This window comes from Triturus cristatus, chromosome 8 (genome assembly GCF_964204655.1).
Source record: "Triturus cristatus chromosome 8, aTriCri1.1, whole genome shotgun sequence".
NCBI lineage: Eukaryota > Metazoa > Chordata > Amphibia > Caudata > Salamandridae > Triturus > Triturus cristatus.
Genome location: NC_140591.1, coordinates 748,353,039 through 748,379,188, shown reverse-complemented (window position 1 = coordinate 748,379,188; position 26,150 = coordinate 748,353,039). Strand labels below are relative to the sequence as shown.

The window sequence follows — 26,150 nt, the reverse complement described above, 5'->3', positions numbered from 1 at the left end:
GCGCCACGATGCAACGCATTGTAAATGTGGCGCATCTGCGGTGGCGCAAGGGCAAACTTGCGTGATGCATCTTCCCTGGCGCATCCATGCTGATTTGCAGGGATGCGCCAGGGAACATAAATCTGCCCCCTAGTTGGAGACCCAATGCTCCTGAGAAATAAAACCAGAGTTTCGCAATTAACCCGAATGCCTTTTCATTCATTCACTTTCACACTGAAAAATGTAGTTCATTCACACAGAATTCTGTCTTTCCCGAGAACAGCGAACAGTCTGTCCTACTACAGAATTATGATATTCATTAACAAAGTAGCACTTCCCTCTACTTTATCCTTCTAACAAGCTTAGGGAGCACCTATCACCTTTCCAGTGATAAGTGTTATCAGAACTCCTTTTGGACTCCTGGTACCTAAGACCAAAATTTCACAGGTGACCTTCGCTACCATACACTTCTTCCATACAGGAGATATTTCTAATGGCAAAACACGACAATATCACCGAATCGAACCCAGACAATGCGTCGTGCAACTTCAGTCGTCGCACGTTTTCCCTTTGTACCTACAGGGCAACAACAATTCTGTATTTCCCGAGAACAGCGCTTACCTCTGCTCTACTACGGAACCGTTACAAACTTCTGACTGCCTACATCCCAGAAGCTGTGCAAACAACATAGAACCTGAAGCGACTCAACATAGAGTGTTAATACATAAACCAATACTAATCAATAATCAATAAGCAATTTACAAGCAATAATCACCAACCCAAAACAATAAAAACCATAACTCTGCTACCAGAAAAACTGTTGCAGCGCGGAACCTAGGTAACAGGAATCAGGACAAAACCCCGTACCAAATATCCTCCCTTCGTCACAGACCAAATATCACATTAACACATTCCCTGCTACAATTATTGGTGGGGCCCATAAAACCAACATTCACACTTCACTTCTCACTGGCCTGCACTTACAGGAGAGATAATTGTTCCAAGTGCTGACATGAAAGGAATGCCTTATAACCTATAGAGAGAAATTTATTTTACACATCTATACACTAATATCCTTACCCCTACAGATCTCAATCCTAAACATTAAGATACTCCTCCCACGTGACCAATGGATCATTTAGTTGGATCAGTATGGTGATTTAGACCAGCTAAAAACACATTTAAGATCTTGATCTTTACCTCCCTCGATACATGACAAAACGCATTTTCTTGTTCATCAAAATTTGTTTATCTAATTATTGCAAGAATTTTAGTTCCATCTATTAAATTTTATTAAATCACAGAACACCATATTTACCTAATCTGGCTATTGGTCGTCCTTTAAGTCATCAAATTTAGTCGTCAATCAGTCGGAATTCGAAAGTTCTTCATGCAGCACGCTACAGTCCCAAGGATGGACAAGGACCAGAGACGTGCAAGCATCTATCAGTGCCCATAGATTTTATAAAGTTCTCAGTTCATCAAAGAAGTGGGCAGCAATTCAGTCTGTTAAAGATTCAGAAACGCAGCAGTCATGTATTGTCATCGTCGTCTCCATCAGCAAAAGGAAAAGCACGCACCTCCTCTTATTCTACCGTAATTTTTTTTATAAAAGTAATGTCAAGATGTTACATTTTACAGAATTTGGGCTTCTCCCAATGGTCGGTTGGAATCGTTCGGTGAGGTTTCACACCGTTCAAGAGGTTATGTCACTGTTCATGATCTTTCCGGTTCCTTGTATCTATCCTTTGTTAGAGTACTTGGTGGGCATGTCGTCTCATTTTAAAAGACCCTCTCATTGATGTATTTTGGACGGAACTGAGATGTGAGCTATAGGGTGGGGAGGCCCGCAAGCTCTCCCCCTCAGCCTGCTCACTCCTATAGTCATAACTCCTTTAATCAGAGGTATTCTGACACGACGACTCGCTAATCATCAAATCCACGTCATTGAATTTAAAAGGGCACTGAATCAAGGAGAAAGTAAATGAATTAATGACTCAAGTTGCACTAGGATATTATTCGATATAGATTTTTGTTGTAGAGGCCTTAGTAATCAGCAGGTTTCCATGGATACCACCTGGAAACACAAAATTCAAGAAAAACGTTCACCTTTTTGCTATGGCTGTACTTTATCTCATCTAATTACAATATTCACGTTATGCAGTTTGTTATGAGTTAGATTCTTCTCCTGAAATGAACGATCTAGACACACACACCCCTGCTTACTCACGTAGAGGCCATTCCATGATAAAAGCACACAGTGGCTCACGCTCTTATTAATCGCACTCTGTGCTGAAGGGCAAATTACACAATGAGCAGTGTGCGAGCTGCACCGCCTTGTCAGAACAGCTCGGTAGGCTCTGTTGACTGAGTGATGCGCGTGATGCATAATCCGATCATGCCTGGGCTTAGATTTTTACAATTTCGTAAACGACTTAGCATTAGTTAGATAATTATAGTTTGAGTTCTAAGTTATACAAGAATGTTCAATTATATTTATTTAACACGCACACTCTGTTAGTTCAAATAAAACGAAAGGGCATGGTCCAATCACCTGGCATTGAAGATGTAACATGAGCTTCCGCCCGAAGTCCTCGCCCGTGAGTGATAACAGTTCACTCAATACATAAAACGGTCAGACACGCGCCAGTGTGCAGCGGATCACCATGAGCTCCTCCGAAGACCTGCAGTATCCCCGGCTGCTGCTTCAGTACAGAGATGGATTCCTTGCCTCTAAGGTACGAAACTCTAGACTTCGCAGAAGTAAATCTAACATAGATATTTACTTTGATTCCTAATCAATATTGGCAGAAAGGAGAAATATTGACAAAACAGCTAAAGGGGAAATATCTCTTAGGATAGGCATTTGTAGATTATAAAGCCAAAGTAACAAGGGAAGCCTCTTCGCCCTCCCCGCTTCTGAATAGCACCATTTCTCCCCGCTGGGTATGCCCCCTTTCCGAAAGATCCAACCAGGGCCGGACTGGGAACCAAAACCGGCCCTGGCAAAGTGCTCGGCTGCCCCCCTCCCCACCCCCGCGGGGGGTTGGTGGTGCCGCCGAACTCTTTTGCCCGGGCCGGTTTTCGGCCATTTTGTTACAGGGCCGGTTTTGCACCTAAGCTAAGCTGCAAAAACGGCCCTGTAACAAAATCGCCCCCAGGGGCCCAAAACCGGCCCCCACCGGTGCGGCGCACCGGGGGGGATTGCCCGGTGCCCGCTACCGCCAGTCCGGCCCTGGATCCAACTCACGTTCTCTCAGTCCCCCTGTTTTCCCAAGAGATTGTTTTCTCCTGAGTCTGCTCACTGTTTACCCAAGCCGAATCCTTTTTTGATTTAGACACAGGAATGGTTGTGTTTTGGGTTTGAACTTCTATTTTTGCCATGAGAACCTTCTTTTATGACTAACTTAAGAGACTGTAACATTGAAGGTTTTGCGCAGAGTGATTTCAGGCTTAAGGTCAAGTATGCTAATGTTTGCAGAGAAACAGTAGAAACCTTAGGGCATATGTACAAAGAAATGTAGGAACGCGGAGCTGTGCCAAATTTGGAAGCGCCCGATATTTCCAAAACGCAGGGTTGCGCCATATTTATAACAATACGGCGCACCCCTGTGTTTTCACAAGCGCTGGCGCTAACATTAGCTACCTAGTGCCAAAGCAGGCACCTTTGCACCAAAGCGCAAGGGTGCTTGCATTGCAGGGAATGATTGTTTATGTGCAGGAAGGTGTCTCTTTTTGCGTATGAACAATCAATAATGGTGATTTGTTACTTTTATGTGCCCTGCAGAATGCCGCACACCAGGAAGTAGCAAATCATGATTATTTAATCATTGTTTATGTGCAGAAAGGGATAACTTCCTCCACATAAACAAGCATAGATGGCTTTTTGCTCATTCTCAGTGTGCTGCAGAATACAGCACACATAGAAAAAGAAAAAATGAGGAAAAATAAAAGCATTTCTCCACATGCGCCATTCTAACACCTGTTCTTGCAAGGCATTAGTTTTTGGCGCTGCCACAGATTTACACCTTCTAAATCTGGTGCGGTATCAAAAAGTAATGGGTGTTGTGGTGGAAGCTCATAGCAACACCCATTGCACGTCCCTTTCACGCTAAGTCATGTGTGTAAAGGAGCCTTATTTACAAGGTAGCGTTAAGCCACAAAAAGAGGTTTAACGCCGCTTTATAAATATAGAGAAGGGCATATCGCCACCAGAACGTCACTAAAAGTGACGTTCCTGTGGCAATAACCTCTTGTAAATATGCCCCAGAATTTATTGGTGAACTGAACGTGAACTGTATGTGCCTGTATATGTTTAAAGTGAGCACAAACTCCGACCTTTGGATGAACACCACAGGGCATAAGGTAATATAGTAAATGTGAACATATTGTTTCTATATTAAAATAGACCAATAACCTAAAAGTCCACAGTTGCAATTCAATGTTCCCGCTTTATATTCAGTACTACTGCTGGACTCCAGGTGGTATATATACAAGGGGATATTGCCACCAGAACGGCACTTTCAGTGACGTTCTGGTGGCAATATGCCCTTCTTCATGTTTACATTGTGGCGTTAAGCCACTTTTTGTGGCTTAATGTCACCTTGTAAATAAGGCCAATTTACATGCATCACTTAGCGTGAAAGGAACATGCAGGGGGTGTTGCTGTGGGCACTCCATCGCAACACCCATTGCTTTTTGACGCTGTCCCAAATGTACAAGTAGGTGTAAATCTGTGGCAGCGCCAAAAACTAACGTCATGCAAGAGCAGGCGTTAGAATGACCCTCGAGAAGAAATGCTTTTGTTTCTCCTAATTTTTGCTTTATCTATGTGTGCTGCATTCTGCAACACACATAGAATGAACAAAAATCCATTAAAGTTTATTCAAGTGCAGTACGGTGTCCCTTACAGCACATAAACAGTCATCAAATAATGACACTTCGCTACTTCTATATGTGCTGCTTTCTGCAGCACACATAGAAGTAACAAATCGCCATTATGGATTGTTTATGTGCAGGAAGGGACACCTTCCTGAAAATAAACAATCATTCCCTGCAATGCAGGCACCCTTGCAGGTGCCTGTGTTGGTGCTAGGCAGCTAACTTTAACTCCAGTGGAATGGAAAACACAGGGGTGCACTGTATCTTTATAAATATGGCGCATCCTTGCGTTTTGGAAATGACAGTGAAGTTCTAAAATGTATCCAATATGTCAAGGTCATTAGAAGGCTAGTAAGTTGAGCATTGAAGATATCTGCAGGAAATAGACATTTGTGAAGTCCCATCCATTTTATGACAAGCCTGGAGATCTCATTGTTTGCTTCTCTTCACAGTCACAGGCCGCACATCTGTTGTTTGATTATTTCCTGATTATTGTTTTATTTTGTTATTTGTTCCTGACCAGATTCCTCTGGGATTCCTCAGCTTGTCACTATTGTTCATTAGCCAGTGGCAGTCAAGTCATGACAGCAGACTGTAGAGTCCAAACTGCCTCCGCAAGGAAAGAACTGCTTCACAGTATCCTAAGGGCACTTTGGGGCAGAATAGATAGACGGAGCAAAAGTGGACAGGCAGTTGGGAAAGTGAGCTGTCTTCATAGGCGCTGGTAGTAGGGTTGCACAGGGTGCTGCAACACCCCCAGAAACAGCTGACAAGCTAAAACAAAGTTGGCAGACTCGGGGGAGAATGAGCAGATTAAGTGAAACAGACAGGCTTTGGATAAAGCAGATACACAGAGCGAGGATGGATAAACTGGTGGCATAGCAGGCAGACTCAGGACAAATGGTTAGACTGGGTGAAGTGGCAGGTGGAGGTAAAGTGGTCAGACTTGGTGAAGAATGGGTAAACCAGGTAAAATCTGTTAGAACGGCACACTGTGGAAAAAAGTGCAGGGCAGTGGGAAATTGGAAATTGGTAGACTTTGGGGAGAATCAGCAAAGTGGTATTAAAAAAGGCAGACTTGGGGAAAGGCTAATAACACAATGTGGAAAATGCTGTTGTAGCCAGTCCCCTCCTTAGAGCCACTAACTGTCAAAATAGAGCTGGAATGTAGGAATGTGAGAAGGAGAACAGAGAAGGTGAAGTGCTGAGGAGTAGAACAATTGGAGAGGAGGAAAAGAACCCCAGAGAGTAAGGCCAGGCAAAGAAGGGATATCAGGAAGACCAGGAGGAAGAAAAGAATGGACCATGATTGCCAAGACGTTTACCTCCAGGGGGACAGCATCACCAGTAAGACTATGATGACCATCAAAAGTAGTATTAGGAATTTAAGGAGTACCAGGAACACCATGAACACCAGAAGAACACAGCTAATAAGGACCAGGAGGACCTGCAGGATTGGCAAAACGAGGAGGGATTGTTTTTTACTTCTAAAACGGGATTAGTAAATAAAAAAAAAAAATTGTAACTGACACAAACACCAAATTAAATCACTTGGGACCATTAAAATATTTAGTACATATGGCCCCTGATCATTTTCTGTAAATAATTGAACGGACAGTGCCCATGGTTGTCTCTTCAAAAGAGTGATCAATTGAAAACAAATGCTGAAACCTTATTTTTTTAAGTGAATAATTAACCTTGATGTTCTTTTGTACTTGGCCAATTCTGTTCTACTGATGCAGTGTGGGTATGGTATATTTTTTGAAGCTCCAAATCAATACATTTCCTATGATTTACTAAATGCAAAATAGAGGGCACAGTCCTGTTCAAGAAAGCAGGAATTTGCAAAATGTGGATAACAATGCACCAGGAACACAAGGTCATACACTGGAGCAGTCATCCTCCAGTTCTTTTCCACATCCACATCTACATCTCACCTGTATGAATGTTGATTCAGCCCTTAGAGCCCTGGGTAAACAAGGGCAGATGCTACAGTCTTTCATGTCTGCACAGAGTAGAAGTAGGAGTGGGCAGACTGCTTTTTTCCTCAGCTGGGCTGCCCATCTCCATCCAAAAAGGAACACAATGACATACCTGTGGAGTCAAAGGACCACTACTTTCCTTTATGAAGCTGCAACAAGTCCAGCAATCCAAATCTACATCTTAAAACAAGTATCCATTATTTATTTACCATTTTTAAGTCACTTGGCGACTCCCCTGTGCTTGCCCCAAATTTTGGAATACACATCATCAGGTCCTATTAAATTGTTTTTCCTTACAAGGATTACGTGCCATTTCGCGCATGTTTTCTTCTAGCAGTCCCATATTACCACTGATGTGGCCATTTCTATCCCACCATGGGTGTAGTCATACCATATGTCTTGATCCAGCACTTAGAGATTATCACCACCATTTTGATGTTCTCCATGTTGTAGAAGTTTATTGTACTGCCTTCATGCAACCAGTGATAATATTGTGTGTGTGACACTCGTTAGTTTTCTTCTGCTAATAATTTCACTTGTGCCCAGCACTCATGACATCCTGTGAGCAGGGCCCTCCTGTTAGATGCTGACTTGGGGTATTTGCTCTCACATACCCTACCATATGTACATGTATCCTTTCTGTGACTAGTTCTTAATGCACTACAACATTGCTATCCAATATCTCCTCTACATGCCTGGCTGGTCAATTGTATATATCATGTACATTTGTTTTCTACACTGAGCACTTGGAGTCAACTGCATGATCTATGCACTCATGACTAGATGTTACAGTCATACTTGCCCCTTTTTCCTTGCCTCTTTCCTAATTTAGGTTTTGGAGGCCACCTCCAGACCAGGTTCGCAGTGCAAGGAATTTCCCAATGCTGAAGCGTGCCACCCACGGGTGGGTGAGGGAATTCTTCCTAAAAAAGGGATTCCCCACGGGGGGCGTGGCTAACCGCCGAGCATGGCGGTTGTGTGATAGCGGAGCTCCGCATCAGGCCTGAACAATACGGCGGAGATGCGCTGAGACTAGGACCAGCTGGTGACCCAAGACTACTGGTGCGAATGGCAGAATGGGCAGCGATTCGGTGACTGCCCCCAAGACCGGATTCTGCACGTATCACCCACACTTGGAGGCATCAGAAGTCAGCAGGTGATAACCACCAGCAGCTACTTGGTGCCTCAGGTGCAAAGGGAGGAGATGCAGGCAGAGGGCCGTGTGGCGGTGTGCCGGACGAGGCTTGAGACACTTGCCAAGCGGGGGCCTAGTGACGGACTACGGGGTGGTACACGAGATTGGAAGCCTGAAGGAGAGAGGCAGCAGGAATTGCCCACGCACTTGCAATGGCCTAAAATGGCGGCGGAACGTAAACAACACTGAGAGGGCCCCAGTAAGTGCGGCGCTGCATTGTGCTTCATTTTGTGGCCTGGGACAAAACGATCAAGAAACAAAGTCCCCGCGCCCTACAGGCTGCTACACGCTGTGCACGGCACTTGGAATTAGTGTGGACACCGTGGTGTTACGGAGCTTTGCATGCGACACAGAACGGTATTGAATGGAGATGCCTGGTCTGCACGGGGGTTGGATTTCGGCCCCTATCTGGAGCGCGATGACTAGGCGCTGAGTTCGTACCTACTGATGCCTTTGGAGGAAATAGCAGACGCACGCCACTGGGAGTAATCCTATCACTGGTTGGAGGTTGTGATACGAGAATCACAGGAAGCAAGGTGCTCTGGCGTTAGCGGCATATCATTACGAGTTTTCAGCGGAGGGAGTGAAGCAACTACGTAGACATTATTCCTTACTTGCTGGGACGCGGCTTCAGAGTGGTGGCTGTGGCTTGGATGTACACCCTAAGTACCTGATTTTGACCTGGTTTAACATACATTTATGGGTGCCGCAGTGTAAAGCCTCACTGCCTCTGGAGTCCTGACTGGGATCTTGCAAATTACTGGCAGGAGCAGGCCCGATAATCAGCAGGTGCAGGGTCATATACTTTCAAGAGCAAGTGAGCACCCCCCTTCTTTCTTTGAACGCGATGGGGCACACGAAGGCTAAACAACCAGATCCCCCGATGTCAGATGAACTGGATACTGGGAGCCACTCTAACGATGTCCAAGGCTCTGCAGCCGATATTATTCCACCTACAGCACAGGGGGGACCAATAGATAAGTTGGACTTAATTCTGAAGGAAATTAGAGACACACGCACGGCACTTGAGGCACAGATTGGCATGATATCTGTGGGATTTACTCTACTCCAGGCGGACCACAAGAACCTAGCCAAAAAAGTGAAATCAAATAAGCTCGCTTTAGATGACCTAATTCCACAACAGGCTCAGCACTCCTACCGATTGGAATCGTTTTAACATCAACTAAAGAACCTGCAGGACCGCGTGGATGACGCAGAAGGAAGATCTCGAAGAAATAATGTTAGACTTTTGGGAATACCGGAAAAAAGCGAGGGGTCTAACCCCACTCTCTTTGAGGAGAAATGGCTCAGAGACCATGTCACATCGAAGGCCTCACGGAGCATTTTAGCATGGAGCGTGCGCATAGGGTTCCTCCTAAACCCCCTGCACCAGGGGCTGCTCCTCGGCCACTTATAGTACGTATTTTGAACTATAAAGACCGTGATACTTTATAACGTGCCACACGCGAGAATGCTCCTATCCAGTTTGAGAATAAAACAATCTCATTATATCCGGACTTTACTCTAAATGTGCAGAAAGCGCACGCTACTTTTCAGGAAGTTAAGAAGGCACTCCCTACCCAGAACTTAAAATAGGCTCTTTGGTTCCCAGCCAGATTAAAAGTGATGTTTGACCAAAAAGCTTTATTCTTTTATACTCCGGAAGATGCATTTGAGTGGCTGGAGGTGACATTTCCAGGGCAGTCGACACAGTCCTCTCTTCAATCAAACAGGGGTCCAGCGCCTCTACCGCAACGCATAGGCAAAGACAGGAATGCTGAAGCTGCGTGCCGCAAATGTGGGGATGGAACTGGAGCTGGCCCGTCTCCAGAACAAGTATCAGAGAGCCAGAAAAATGCTATCCTGACTGCCGCAGCCTTGGCAGACTTGGGTGCCAAAACAATGACTGGAACCTGTCAGAAGATACAAATAAACTCTCGGATTCTGAGTCCAGCTTGACCCTGTTCCCCATACCTACTCCACAGACTGCGAACGACTATTTGGGTTAACGTTTGTCACATTCACGCACTGGTGATGTATAAGCTGTATTTTAGGGGGTCGCTACACTGCCCGCTGGGGTTGTCTGGTCCTGGTCTCTCTTATCATTATACTGGAATGGGGCCTGTGTCGGTTTGCTCTGTCCACAGAGACTAACTGTCAGTTGATGTATGTGGATGGTTTGGTGGTTGCCGCCCCCCCCGGCAACTGCATTACATAGTGTACTATGTAAGGTTTCTGTTGAGTTAGTTTCTGACTTTTGGTCCCCTATGTTTAAAAGGCGTAACCTAGTATTGGCTTTGTTTACGGGGAAGATAGGCTCAGCTGTATTTATTATACTGATTGAAAGAATTGCGGTATTTTTAGAATATATCATCGCAAATCCAAAAACTAAGGATGACACAACCTAGTAAATACACATATATCTCCTGGAATGTGAGAGGACTGGGCTCTGTGCACAAGCGGCATAGACTTCTGGCACAACTCAATCGCAGGAAGGCTAGCCAGGTATTTCTGCAGGAGACTCACCTGGTTACAGCGGAGGCTCTTAAGTTACAAAAGAAATGGAGGGTACAGTTATTCTGTACATCGTATTCGGCCTTTGCCAGGGGGGCTGCAATCTGGGTGAGAAGTGGCGTCCCTTTCAAACCAATAGAACAAAAGATAGACATAAATGGCAGGTACGTGCTGGTGCGGGGCACATTAGATGGGGAACACCTCATCCTTGGAAGTATATACGCCCCAAACACGGACCAGGAAAAATTCTTTGAGACAGTCAGTAATATAATGGTAGGGTGGGAGGAACACCCATGGCTAATAGGTGGTAACCTTAATATGGTCTAGTATATAGCACTGGACAGATCCCACCCTCCCTTACCAAATACTAGTAGCAGAAAAATAGCTGAGGCTTTACAGGGGTGGGCCTCTAGATGGGCTCTGGGAGATGCATGGTGTGTACATAATCCACTCAACAGGGAGTACTCCTTCTTTTCACATCCCCACGACCTACACACTCGAATAGACAGAAGTTTTTGTTCATTACGTTATGCGTCCTCAGTCAGCAATGTCACCTATTTATGGAAATCTCTTTCATGCCACAATCCTCTGGAACTCACATTGATATGGGGGAAAATTCCTACGCCGTTGCCCACATGGAAGTTACAGCCAATACTTTTAGAGGACCAGATTTTTAGAATTACTCTGAATGAGGCAATCACACATTATTTTGACGAAAATGCAGGCACTGCAAGTAATGGTCTGATCGAATGGGACGCTTCCGAAACTGTAATTAGAGGGGTGGTGATAAGCACGAAAGCGGAGTACGTAAAGCATTGATAGGGCGCCTTACCAAATTAGAAGACTGGTTGGGTAAACTAGAGCAGCAGGCGATTACACAGGACTCACAACAGGCTCCACTTAAACAGGCGCATATTCAGCACGCTGAATTATTAAAAGAGTTGTGAGTAGTGGACTACACTTTGTACACGCAAAGACAGCACGCACTAGCTGACAAAGCAGGCCCGCTCCTGGCAAGAATTATTAAAAATGCCCCAATGCAGTCCCCTGTCATAGAAGTTCGAACGGTGGAGGGGAATATGGTATGCACCCAATTGGAAATAAACACTGCATTCCAACATTACTCTGAACAGTTATATGACTCACCTGGAGTGCCGCAGGATATAGCTCATGTCCCCTCTTTTTAAGATTTACATCTCCCGCACTTACCAGTTGCCTTTCAAGAGGATCTAAAGAAACCTGTGACTAATATGGAGATTAGAGCTGTGATTAAAGCCCTACCCAGAAAGAAAGCACCGGGTGGGGATGGCTTGCCATATAATTTTACATAGCCTACATAGACCTATTGACCCCTCATTTGCAACGCCTCTTTAAAACTTCTCTCGACACTGGTACATTGACACTTACTACTTTACAGGGGCTGATGGTTCCATTACCAAAGCCGGGGCGGGATAGTGTGGAGATAGCAGGGTATATGCCATTATCGTTGCTGAATACGGACTACAAAATTCTAAGTAAAATACTTGCGGATAGACTGTCCCAATTTTTTCCCAAGTTAATTCATATCGACCAATTTGGTTTCGTACCAGGTAGGAGCACGGGCCTCAACATTAGGAGGCTACACCAGATCATGCAGCATACGTCTTCAATTGAGGGCCTGTAGGGCTGTGTATCTCTGGACCTTCTCCAAGCCTTTGATTCTTTACATTGGGATTATATGTTATATGCCCTAAGGATGTTTGGTATTCCAGAGGAATACATTAATTGGGTGAAGTTACTGTACACTAATCCAACGGCTAGGGTCAGAACAGGAAGACACGTCTCGAAACAATATTCAATTGCGCGAGGCACGAGACAAGGCTGCCCACTATCCCCCTTATTGTTTATAATTGCTCTGGAACCGCTCTTATGCACAAGCCATCATAAAGCAGGGTACAAGGGCATACACGTGGGTATGGCATTGCATATAGTATCTGCATACGCGGATGATATCATATTATATCTCATTAACCTCACTAACGATTATGACCCTTTGCCGGCTCTTTTTGCTACTTTTCAAAAGCTTTCAGGCCTAACCATAAACAAAACTAAATCATATGCATATTTCTTTAAAGATAACGTGCAAACGAGGTGGGATTTGGGGAATGGTCTTTCAAAATCGCGCCTGTGACATTTAGATATTTAGGCATACATGTCTATAAGGAAACACAGGACCTACTGGATGGTAATTTAGTGCGCACTATCAGGACACTTAAGTCACAGATACAATTTTGGATATCCCTGCCTCTATCAGTGGTGGGAAGAGTGGCAATTAGCAAGATGGTGGTGCTGCCCAGATTGCTATACTATGTTACTAATCTCCCAGTGCTTGTCCCTGCTCCGATTTTTAAATTACTAGACACAATATTAACTGAACTGATATGGGACACTGGGTGCAGGAGAATAGGATTAAATAAGCGGCAACTGGACACGAGAAGTGGAGGATTGGGAGCGCCGGACTTGAGGGCGTACTGTTACGCCAGTCAATTACAATGTTTAACATATTTGATTGTAGGTAGAAATTTACAGGAAATTGATATGTCGCAACAATCTTGGGAGCGTGGACGGTTACATAAACTTATGTTACCGGGGGGAAGAACTAATCCGATTACTTCTCATTTATTGAAAGTGGCGATGGCATACTGGAGTAAGGCAGTGCGCTACACAAAGCAAATGACCCCATACGCTCCTAACATACCATTACTTGGACTGCCATTACAATCGGGGACTATCACATGTTGATCTATACTGGCTTGGGAGGAGGCAGGGGTCGCTACTGTCAGGTCTTTCTTTACCGATGGGGCCATCATGACTCATGATGCTTTTGTCTGACTACACGGGTTATCAGACACAATCTTTTTATTACACGCGCACATATCCTGTTTTATACACACCACATGGGCCCCAAATGGCCAGGAATCATTAACGCATGCACTATTAAACATGCAACACCTGATGGGGAACGGCAGACATATCACCAAATGGTTATACAGGGGCATCCGTACAGTGATGGTGGCCCCACTTCTCTCCATTCGCGAGTAATGGACCACGGAAATAGGCCACGAGTTTAGTGACAAGGAATGGGAGGTTATACTAGAAAAACCCAGGAAAACCTCCAGAAACCCCAAATTTAAATTTCATCAATTAATGATTGTGCATAGAGATTATTTGGCACCACATAGACTGCACAAGATGGTCCCTGAAGTGGCGGATAGTTTCCCCCGTTGCCATGCACCAAATGCGAAATTGTTACAAATGATGTGGGACTGCCCAAGATTGCTTCCTTATTGATCTAAGGTGCACAAAATTCTGCATGAAGTTGCACCAGTATTAAAAGATGAAACCCCAGAATACTGCATACTGGGATTAGGCTCAAGGAGCAAGAAGTCAGGCCCTGTCCGTAGATTCATGAACCTTGCTCTTATATTGGCAAAACGCAATATCACAAAACGGTGGAAGTCTTCTAAACCCCCGTCACTGCTAGAATGGTACACCAAAATGGTTGGATGGGGCAGAGCAGAGGGGGCTTAAATTTACAGAGAAGAGCAAAGAGGCCTGAGTAAAAATATGATATCACTGGACTGGAACGTACTGTTGGAGGGGTTCATAGCTATGGATGTACAGGCCTATTGAGGGAGGGTAATGGTGCGCATTAAGATACTTATGCCTGATTCTTGGCTAACCGGGAGATACAATACTTGTAATCACTGATTATTCATATGTTATTTGAGTGGTGTATTCATGGAGATTGAAGAGAGTACTAAGATTTTGAGTTTTGGAAGTTATGTGGCTATGTTTATTGCAGCTGAGTCAGTGGGTGGGATGGGTGGGGGTTTATTTTACGGTAGCTATTAGGTTTAAGCAATGGTCCATTTGCCAGAAAGAGATAAACAGAGTCTATTGCACAAGATGAAACTGGTCGTACCATCGGAGCTTTATGTTTAGCACCATTATGGATGATAAGCAGGAATTCAACAGAGTGTAAAATATGCCGATTATTGCTTGGTATGTGATTATGTTAACATGCTGGGGATTACGTTAATGTTGTGCCTCCTCCCAAATGTGTATTAGTGGTAATGCTACTGTTAGGGGGTATGAGCCCCCCTTTCTGGGCGAGAAATGTCGGCTGTATCTTCTGGTATGTTGTGAAACTTCAATAAAAAATATGTTAAAAAAAGGGATTCCCCCACACTCCGCTGTCATTTGTTTTTTGACCCAGGGTGGCTTTTTTGTGTTGCTATATTTGATACAAGGGGAGTCGCCCCCTGCTGGTTGTTAAACCTCTTCAGGCCTTTTTTGTGTATATAAAAATAAACCTTTTGGTACGATCTAGCCTTTCTTTTTAATACATATATGTCACCACTGGTGTAGGCCCTGGAAAACCCAGAGGGCAGGGCACAGTGTATTTGAAAAATAGGACAAATAATGTTAAATTTTACATGACCTTGCAGTGAAGCAAATCTTACATTTGTTTTTCACTACTGCAAGACAAAACTCTCCCAAGGGATAACATTGGTATTACCTAATTATATTTCATAAGCTGTCATTTCCAGATGGGAGCAGGTAACCAGTTTGTGTAGGTGTCTTTGGAATTGTAATGAAAAACCCCCTGTTATGTTAAAGTCAAATTTCAAATTTCAATTTTCCTTCCTTAGCCATTTAGTGCTTCTATCTTGTTTCTGGGCCACAAGACAGGGTGCAGCTGACAGTTAGGCTTTGTTTAATCCTCCTAGACAGCCACACACAATAGAGAGCTTAGGCGTGTCTGGATGGGCCGTCACTGGTAAGATGGGAGCACCGAGCTGGGCACAGCCCTACTTTCTCTTGAACAGGCTCTGTCCTGCCTCTGCACAAAGATCTGCATACCCCCGGTAGTCAGTCTGAAGCTAGGACAGGGAAGGCAAGATGCCTGTAGACTTCAACAGGAAACCTCTTTAAGGTTATGCCACCTTCCAGAGGTAGGACACCGGGTATAAATACTGGATCTCAGACATCGCCTCTTCAGTACACTTTAGCACCCGTGGGTACTCTACCAGGAAGAAGGACTGCTGTGCTGCTGAAAGGACTGCCACTCTGCTGAACTACTGCTCTGAAGGAACTGCTGTCCTGCTGTGCTGACCTGCTGCCTCTTGACTGGGTTAGAAGGACTGGATCTGCATCTGTTGAACCCAGGACCCTAAAGTAACTACTCTCAGGGATAGAAGGCTCCACAAACTTTGAACCCAGCACCTGGACTCTTTCATCTGTGAGTCGTACCCTCTGGGGTGGCACCCTGACAAGTGGTACCACCCCAGTCATGGAATCTTGGAATTAGGCCCGAAGATGATCTCCCAGAGCATCTGTGGATCCAGAAGAACGACTGTCTCTCCTCCTTGGCATAGTGGATCAGCAGCAGAAACAGTGCATTGCCTTTAGTATTTGATGCATCTCCTCCGTAACTGATGCATCACCCCTGCTACGAATGTCCTTCCGATGCAAAGGACTCTGCATTGACTCTGCAGCTGCACTGCAACCACTGCCTGTGCAAAGCTTTCCTGATGCAAATCTATGCATGTTTTGTTGATGACAGCCTTGAGGATGATGCAGGTTCTTGCACCGCAGCCTCACAGCTCCTCAAAACTTTCACATCGCTGCCACTGCACAACGCATCCTTATTGCCAAACTTCACATTGCTAGCCCTTGTCAACAGATTTCTCAACAAGGATTCAGGACCTTGCATTACAGCTCCGCATCACCTCAGAACTGACACATCACTTCTACTGTGCAATGCACTCTGGACAAGGACCCTTGCTATGCTCCGCAAACCAGGTTCCAAGCTACTCTTGTTCAGTGGACCTAACTGGGCCCATGTAGTTCACCCATGCTCCATAGTAGTTGGCCTGAACTTATGAGACGAGTGGTGGCCACAGCACTCGGTGCACATGTCGGTTTGGCTGGCAGTCTGAGGGCGGCCAAACCAATATGCACTCTGAGCTTCCTCCAATCCAGAGGCATTGCTGGGTTGGAGACAGCAAAGCACAGGCTCCCAGTCTCCCTGGGAGCACAAATTCCCAGCATTTAGGCCTATCCTGCTGCTGCTTTCAAGCATGAGAGGAGCTTCAGGATTGGCCACTGGGGACCCTAGGAGCCTGAGATGCAGCGAGGACAAGGAGCTGAGGAGTGTCAGGTAAGTAATTTTTCTCTTTTTTTTTTTTAAACGTTCTATCCATTGTCCGTCCCCTACTCCCCATCATGGGTGGATTGAATTACTAACAGTATGCATGAGACTTCGGGAAGGAGGCAACAGTGATGGTATGATATGGCTATCTAGCTCTATTGAGATACAAAGAAATGTTTATGGCAAGTGTATAGATATATAGGTTTTCCGGGGCCTTATGCTTACACCATGTGTCCTAGGAGTGTCATCATATTAACATTTGGTGATCCCATCAAGTGTGACCCAGGTTTGTGGGTACACTGAGGATAGTCGTTATCAACAGCCTGTTGAATAGTTTGTTAAATGAAGTTGTCACGGTCCCCTAAGATATTGGGGTCATTCTCAGTAGATTCCTGATCCCCACTGAGTTATGCTTGTGTTGGGATGGGTCAGAGAATCTATCATATGCTTGTGATTTTTCAGAGCCCTTCCATAAATCCCAAAATCAGTACACTTGCCAGTATCTGTAATTTAGCACAATGTAATATTTATTTAGTGCTATTATTTATTTAGCTTTTCCACTGTTTATCTTGAAATATTTTATGCTGAGCGAAATCTGTAGAACCTTGAATACCGTTATGCCATTAGACCTGATGTTGAAATCCTTCAGCAACTGATCCACCTACATGCATCCACCTACATGCATCATCTCTATTATCAGTATATTTTATACCCTAATCAGATATGCACCAAGATCTGTACACACAGTATTAATATGTGTGACTATATGCCCTTTCCTAACACATTTGTTTATTTGTTTTTAATATGATGTATATTGATGTAAGTTCTTATGACCTTCCTAACTATAATGACTCTATAACCTTTGTTTTTTAAGTGAATTTCCAAGGTTTTTCAAATTTAATTTCCTAACTATAACATCCCTGTAACCTTTGATTTTAAGTGAATTTCTATGATTTTTTAACTAGGAGTCATCTTTCCATAGTTGTTGAGAAAGGGGGCAGGGCCTCCAACTAGTTTTCAGGAATTCTGCTGTGTCAGACTTACAGGAGGTAACAGAGGGCTTCTTGGCCCCCAAAAACACTCAGCAACTAACAGTGCACCAGAAGGCGCATTTGCAGGGTGGTGGGGAAAGAGGGCATGGCATTCAAGGACCTCTCTGCAATTCCATTGTGTTGGACTTACTGAAAGTAACAGAAGGGCCCCCAAGAATACTATAGAGCCAAGGGGGCTTCATCCTCCAACCAGCAGTGCTCCAGGAGGTGCATTTGGTGAGTGGTGGAAAAAGGAAGCGTGGTCTCTGAAGTCCTCTCAGCAATCGCAGTTTGTGGAACTTAATGGAGGTAACTGGAGGGCTTGTTGGCCCCCAAGGACCCTCAGCATCCAAGGAGACTTTATCTCCCAACTAGCAGTGCACCAGGAGGTGCGCTTCCAGAGTGCAGGAGAAAGGGGGCATGGCCTCCGAAGACATCTCAGCAATCCTGCAGTGTGAGACTTACTGGAGATAACAGGAGGGCCTGTTGGGCCCATGAAGGGCCCTTTGGAGCCAAGGAGACGTCATCCCCCAACCAGCAGTGCACCTGGCAGTGTGTTTTTAGAGTGGTGGAGAAAGGAGGTGAGCCTGGAGCAATTAGGATAGATTTTTGGCCGCCAAGGAGCCTTAGCAGCCAAGGAGACTTCATCCCCCAATAAGGAGTATTTGCAGAGGGGTGGAGAAAGGGAGCGGCCTTTAGTGACTTGTCAGTCCTTTTTTAAAATTACTTATTTAATTGGGGGGGCTGTGTAAGCCCCCTTCCATTGGCCAAAGTGGGCCCTGGAGACTCCATCCCCCCCAGGCCAGACCATTTTTGAATGGGACCCACACCCGCAATCCCTAAGCTGATTTTAGCCCTGGGGACCCCATCTGCCGAGCCCAGCCATTTAAAAAAAAAAATTTAAAGCAAGGGGGATGCTGGTCCCCTCTCCCGGGACGATTAGTCTCCAGGGACCCCATCCCAACAGGCCTGGCCTTAATTTTTATATTTAAAAAAGGGGAGGGGGCTGCGCGGCCCCCTCCCTGGGTCTATTTTGGCCCAAGGGAAACCATTACCCAGGACCTTGCCTCTCTGCTAGGGACCACGTAGGGAGCCTTAACCCCTTCGGTGCCCGCCCCTTTCCCCGCCCTGTGCCGGCCGTTACATTAGCGGGCGGGGTTTGTGACGAGCTGGACTCGTCATGGGCACGGCGCCACCGCGGCCCATGACGAGCTGGACTCGTCACGGGCACCGAAGAGGTTAAGACCCCCATGGCCCCTGCTGGCTCCCCGTCTCCTGTCATAGCCGGCATTGCTTTGAGACCCAGGGAGCTGCTAAACATGCAGCTCCCTGGATTTCAAAGCAATTTGTCTGTTTTCCTGCTCACTTGACTCCGGGCAGGAAAATAGACTTAAATGCTCCACTTTCAGCAAATGAGAACATTTGTGAGCTCTCGCTTGCTGAAAGCAGAGCATTTGCTGCGACTTAGCAGGAAGCACCCGCCAAGCTACAGAAAACTGCCTTGTCCCAGGAGTGGGCATGCCAGGACATTGCAGAAGCTGACCGTTGGTTGTGCGGTCCCCAGACCAATGTATGGCTTCAAGAGGTATTTCCTTTAGCCCCTGGGAGGTGGTGTTCCCCTGGGCCAGGGGTCTGAAATATATCCCCTCCATTCTTTTGTTATATTTGCCCTGGGTGAATGGCAGTCAATGGGTCTGTGGAGGGGTCCCCTCAGCCTCCCGCACTGCATTAGGGGTTGTGGCCGCCGGGGTTGTGGTTGGGTCTACGCAGTCCCTTGCATTCTTTTAAATTAAAGCCCTTGGGAGGTGCTGGTCCCCTGGGAAGTGGGGGGGGGGGGAAATTTGAGCCTCTCTTGTACTTTGTGTTGTATAAGAGGTGGTGGTCCCCAGGGCATCAGTGAGTCCCTGGTGCGGAGGGCCATGTGCCCCCCTCCTTTATTACAATGCCCCTGGGACCTGGCCCACCCGGGGCAAATAGGAAATGAAGCACAGGAGTATGCATTTTGTTTTCTTAACATTTAAAAAAATGCTTTTATCCGGGGGGGGGGGGGGGGAGGGGTTCTTGCAGGAGGTCTGGGTATTTCTACCCTGCCCCCTTTTCTTTTTGTTTTACATTTATTGAGGGACTCAGCTTGAAGTCAAGTGCCAAGATGGCTGCCAACATTCCCTAATTGAAGTGTTGGCAGCCAATCAAAATTTAGTAGTATTTCAGTAGGATTTGGACTCCCAGATATCTATACATTTTAACTTAAATATCTCAAAAACTACAGAATGGATTTATACTAAATTACAAATAGTATGCTTTCCAGACCAACATCTACTTTTCTGCCAAATTTGGTGTAATTCCGTTCAGCGGTTCGGACTGTAGTCATTTTCAAAAAATGAAAAATCAACATTGATATAACATGGGGAAAACACATTTGTTTAGGCTCCTGCTTGACAGGTCACCCCAAAACTTTCAACCCAGCAGCTGAACCAAAAATGGAAAGGTTTGCAAACATTTCGTGAAGATTTGTCAAGCGGCGCCAGAGTTATTGGCAAAACAAAAAACGTTGGTCCTAACTATACCTACCTACTGGCAAATGCGAGTCGATAATATATATATATATATTAGTCTCTTGAGGGTCTTTGGGGGGCCAACTAGCCCTCCTGTTACTTCCAGCTGGATTGCTGAGAGGTCATCAGAGGCCACGCCCTCTTTTTCCATCATTGTGCAAACAAACCTCCTGGTGCGCTAGTGGTTGGGATAAGAAGTACACTTTAGTCAAGAGGGCCTCAAGAGCTTAGGGGGCTTCATCTCCCAACCAGCAGTGTGCCAGGAGGCAAATTTGCAGAATAGTGGAGAAAGGGGGCATCTCCTCTGACAACCTTTTAGCAATCAAGTTGTGTGGAAATTACTGGAGGTAACAGGAGGGCTTGTTTGTCCCCAATGACCCTCTGGAGGCAAAGGAACTTCGTCCCCCAAACAACAGTGTGTCAGGAGGAGTGTTTGCAGAGTGGTGGAGAAAGAGGACTGGTCCTTCTGTGAGTTGCAGGGCCTTTTTTACATTCTTTTTTCATATTTAGGGAAGGGGGGCTGCATAGTCCCTCTTCCCTGGGCCAATTTGACCCCTTGGACCCTATCCCCGGGGCTCAGCTTTTCTTTTATTAAATTGTTTTTTTATTTAAATGGAGGAGAACTGTGTGGCCCCCCCTCCAGTGCCAATTTTGGCCCGGGACCCCTTTCACCTGGGCAAAGCCCCTACGGTGTGTGCCCTGGTCCCACCTAGGGATCCCAGTCATCTCTTAGAGACTGCAGGGGGAACCTGAAGGCCCCGTGGTACCTGCCAGCTCCCTACATCCTGTAGGAACCAGCAATGATTTTGGACAGAGGAAGCTGCCAAATATGCAGCTTCCTCTGTCCAAAAGCAATTCTGCTCTGCTTCTAGTCAGCAAGAGCGTTTTCTGCTCTTGCTTATGCAAAGTGGAGCAGTATTTGCTATTGCTTGGCAGGAGCGATTCGCCAATCCATAGCAAACAGCAATGTCCTTGGGGTGGGCAGCCCAGGACATTGCAGGAGCGATCCCTGGGAGAATGCAGTCCCACATGTTTTAAAGAACAGGAACACTCAGTTATATACACCTCAAATGTACTCTTCCATGTGCTGTTTTGCTTCATTTTCCACCTGGCATCTTTTGCCAATTCCAATTGTTTCTTGTTATCTCCAATTTTACATGCTTTACATTTACTGCATGACCAAAACCCTTCGATTTGACCCATTTTCTCTTTCACCTTATGTAAAATTTGGTGCTCTCCTATAAGCGATGTTCGGGTGGTTCCCTACTATTTTGGGCACCGTGGGATGAAGTTTCAAAATTCCTCAATTATTTTTAAGTCTGTTGGCCTTTGCTTAGTATGTTGTTATCAAGCTTACAATGTCCTTCTGATTATCCTTATTTTTCTCCTTTTCTTTTTCTAGTCCAGGTAAGATTTAAGTTCTTTTCTTTGATTTCACTCTCTGGAGACCTTCCATGACTATTTTCTTTGGATATTTTTTGTTTGGGAAATGATTTTGAGCTTCATAACTGTATTTTTCAAAATCTTCATCCAAAGTACAGTTTCTACGAATTCGTAAGAATTCACCTTACGGTATACTCCATTTCAAATTAGTTTGGTGAAAACTTTCTGCATGTAAAATGATTTTTGTTGCTGCCTCTTTTCTATGTAGTTTCTTTTGTAGTGTATTCTTGTGAACAAAAATGTCTGTATCTAACAAGCTTATTTGATCCGAACTATCTTCATATGCAAATTTGAGAGTTTCTGTGTTGTTATTCAGCACTTTGAAATACTCTTCAAATTCTTTCTCTGTGCCATCACAGAATAAAAATAGGTTGTCAATGTAACACAACCACATTATGGTTTTTTAAGTGTGTTTGTCATGTTCCGTAGAGCAGGCAAATTTTTGTTACCACCCCCCCATTACTAAATTAGCACAATTCAGTGAGAAGAAAAGCCCATGGCAGTCCCATGAAGCTGTTTGAAGATTTGCATATTAAATATAAAAAATATTATTGTCCAGGTATATTGATATCATTTCCAAAAGCATTTCATTATGTTCATGAAACTGAATATTTCTCTTTCCCAAGAAATATTGTCAGGCTTTAAATCTTGTATGTTCAATGCTTGTATAAGGTGATATCACATCCATTGTTACAAGTTTATATGTTGGTTGCCATGGTACACCATCCATTCATTTTAACAAGTCTCTGGTGTCTTTTAGATGAGAGTTAAGATCTTTTACTAGAGGTGTTAAGTAATGATCAATACAATTTGAACCTGGTTCCAAAACGGAGGCATTGGTGGACACAATAGGTCTTCCTGATGGATTTATTTTGTTTTTGTGTGTTTTTGGGAGGAAATATATGGTGGTCATAATGGGATGTGCCGTGGTTAAAAATGTATATTCATTATCATCTATCAAATTTTGATCCACTCATTTCTTTAGATTTATCATTAGTTTTCCTTGAAACTGTTTTGTGGGGTTGCATTTTAACCTACTATAACATTCCTAATCCGTAACTTGCCTTTTTGCCTCCTTTATATAATCCAATTTATTTTGCATAATGATATTTTCCCCTTTGTCTGCTGGTTTTATTTCGATTGATTCATCCTCTTGTAACCCCTTTAGTGCTATTTTTTCTTTTTGGGTCAAGTTGTTTCTATATGTTGTATTCTGTATTTTATAAAGATCTTGGATTATTGCTTCATTAAACAAGTCAATTTTATTTATTTTCATTAACTTAATGCCTGAGTCCTGCATCAGTGTTCCCCTCGATGTGGCCTTGCCAGCAGCCCAGAGTTTGGGCAGATATGTTTGGGTGACCTTTTTACATTTGTATATGGTTATGTTAGATGCGAGTTTCTTCTATTTTGAGCAGGCAGGAAGAAGGTACCAGCATTGCAGCGAAAAACAAAAGTAGAATTTTTTATTTATTTAAATGGTCATTCATTAGTACATAATGTATTCTTGGCTACATATAAAGTAGCAACAATTCTTATAATACTATTTTATCATAACTTTTCAACATGCTGCACAGCAGCCACAATGCTCTACAAGACTACAACATAACTTTTAAAACATTGACAAAGCCAATAGCTCTGGTTAAACACTTATATAGTCCCAAAGGCAAGACCTATTGGGTATGCCAATTCTTGATTAAGTAGTAATGGCATTAGCAGAGTGGTTGAGAAAGGGCCAGGGCCTCTGACCAGCTTTCAGGAATCCCACTGTGTAGGACTTATAGAAAGTACTAGGAGGGCTTCTTGACCCCCAAGGACCCTCTGCATACAAGAGGATTTTATTCCCCAACCAGTAGTGTGCCAGGAGACGCAATTGCAGACTGGCGGAGAGAGGGGATATGGCCTCTTAGCAATCCTGCTGTGTGGGACTCACTGGAGGTAAGTGAAGGTGTTATTTTCCCTCAAAGTGCCCTCGATAGCCAAGGGGACTTCATGCCTCAACTAGTAGTGCACTAAGAGGTGTGTTTGCTGAGTGGTAGAGAAAGGAGGTGGGCCATGAAGACTGCCCGATTGCTTAGAGGTCTTCGGAGGTCACGCCCCCTCCATTGTTTGATTCAGCCCTGGGGAGGTGGTGGTTCCCAGGGCAACGAGGGGGCCATGTTACCCCCACTTTGTTTTTGATTAAAAGACCCCGGAAGGTGGCGGTCCCCGGGGCTGTGAAGGAGTCCTCGCCCCCTCTCTGCATTATTTAAATTGAAATGCCCCAGGGAGGCGGTGATCCAACGGGTTGCAAGGGGTCCATGTACCCTCCCCCGCTTTTTTTATAGATGATGCCCTGGGGAGGTGCCAAACCCCAGGGCTTGGAGCTTCAACACAGCCTATCCACATTATGTAAATTGAAAACCATGGGGAAGTGGCAACTAATGGGTCTGATGGGGATCTGCGTGGCTCCTGCATTGTTTGTAGATGAAGCCCTGAGTAGGTGGCAGTCCCTGGGGCTAGGGAGGTCTAAGAGCCCCCCATTTATAAAACTATAAGCCCCAGGGAGCCTGTGGTCTCCAGGGCAGCGGGGAGGCCAGTACAGCTTTCCTTTTTTTAATGAAGTCCCAGGGAGATGGTTGTCCCCAGGGCAATATTGGGCCTCAGAAGAGGGACCTCTCTGCACCCCTTAATTATAAAAAAAATGCCCCGGGACCTGGCCCACTGGGGCAGATAATGAATGAAGAGCAGGAGCCCATACTTGATTTCATATCTCGCTGAAAAGATTTTAAAAATATATTGTTTTTTGCCCTGGGGCGTTCTAGTGGGACCACTCCAAGAAGCCTAGGGGGTCAGGGTGTTTCAACCCTGCCCCCTTTTCTTTTTCTTTTATATTTTTTGTGGGTTTCAGTTCAACCAGATAGCTGCCAACACTTTCTAGTTGAAGTGTTGGCAGCCATTTTTTTTTATTAAATGGGAGGGAGGCCGATTGACCCTCTCCCGGACCACTTCTGGCCCCTTGGACTCCATCCCACGGGGCTTGCCCTTAGATTTGGGGACCGTGGGATGAGCCCCAATGTCCCAGCCGAATCCCAACCTCCTGTGGGAGCCGGCATTGCTTTTGAACAAGGGGAGCTGCTGACATGCAGCTCCCCTTGCTCAAAAGCAATCATGCTTTGCTTTGTTGAAGCGAGAGCAGGTTTCCTGCTCTTGCATCAACGAAGCAAATCAGTTTGCTATGGCATATTTTCACTGAAAAAACCGGGACATTATTGTTAGAAATTAGCATTTAAAAAACCTTTGAAATTCACTGAAAAAAACATAGGTTTCAGGGAAATTATAGTTAGAAATTAGCATTTAAAAAACCTTCAAAATCCACTGAAAACACACAGGTTTCAAGGACGTTATAGTAAGTTGGACATTTCACTCATACAAAACCAGAGAAATTTGATAACTATAACTCACGCCACCGCAATGCACTGCTGATGACGTCACATATTACATCATTCATTACATGGTTAGTGACACGCCCCTTTTTACACCACGCTGCAAACGCGGCTTCTGGTGTACTGGTGGTGGGGCAATGAGGTCCTCTTGTGTCCTGAGGACCTCACGACACAAGTGGACTTCATCCTCCGAGCAGCAGTGCGCCAAAACCTGCGTTTGCAGAGTGGTGTAAAAAGGGGCATGGCCTCGGAACACCTCTCTGCAACCCAGCTCTGTGGCGCTTACTGGAGGTACCTGGTGGGCTAGTTGGCCCCCAGGGACCCTCAGGATTCAAAGGGACTTAATCCCCCAACTTACAATGCGCCAGGGGGCATGCAGACTGAAGCATGCACTGTTAACACTATCAGCAGATTGCTAGTTATCTCCCTGCTAATCAGCAGTTTACTATAGTATTCTAATGAGCACTTGAGTGCTAACTTTCTGAGTTTATGCCAAAAGATTGGCACATCAGAACTCCATCTTGACAGAATGCAAGTAAAAAACCGAAATAATTTTCTACTGAGGATACTGCAGTGAATGAGCAAATTAACGAGCTACATAACATATTAGTCTCCTAAGATGACCACTAGAGAAAAAAGAGCCCAAATAGACCACAAATGTTACCCAAATGTAGCCCAAGTATAGCACAATGTTAGAAGTTTGCAAAATATTTATTTTTGTTTTTTTGTAGTAATATATAGCGCTGACTTGACCCTCAAGTATTGGAGTGAATTACATGAGCATGACAAATTAATTTTGTTTTTAGGCATAGGGATATTGAGTGATTTTTCAGAATCACAGAATGTTGAGCTGACGCCGAAACACAAACCTGGTTCACCAGCTGAAATGTCTGCAGCTCTGGCCGTAACGCCACATCGTCTCCTTTAAGTGTAACAAATAATCAAGTGA

General features: G+C 44.9%; 1 protein-coding gene across 1 annotated transcript in view; it reads left to right on the top strand.

Moving 5' to 3' along the window:
• The first annotated feature begins 2,341 nt into the window (after nt 1-2,341).
• LOC146805017 (acetylserotonin O-methyltransferase-like) overlaps nt 2,342-26,150 on the top strand; it is a 582,624-nt gene continuing 558,815 nt past the window's right edge. The window contains exon 1 of the mRNA XM_085622166.1: nt 2,342-2,717. Coding sequence (XP_085478292.1) covers nt 2,646-2,717 — 72 coding nt within the window. The 5' untranslated portion in view covers nt 2,342-2,645. The remainder of the gene's footprint in view (nt 2,718-26,150) is intronic.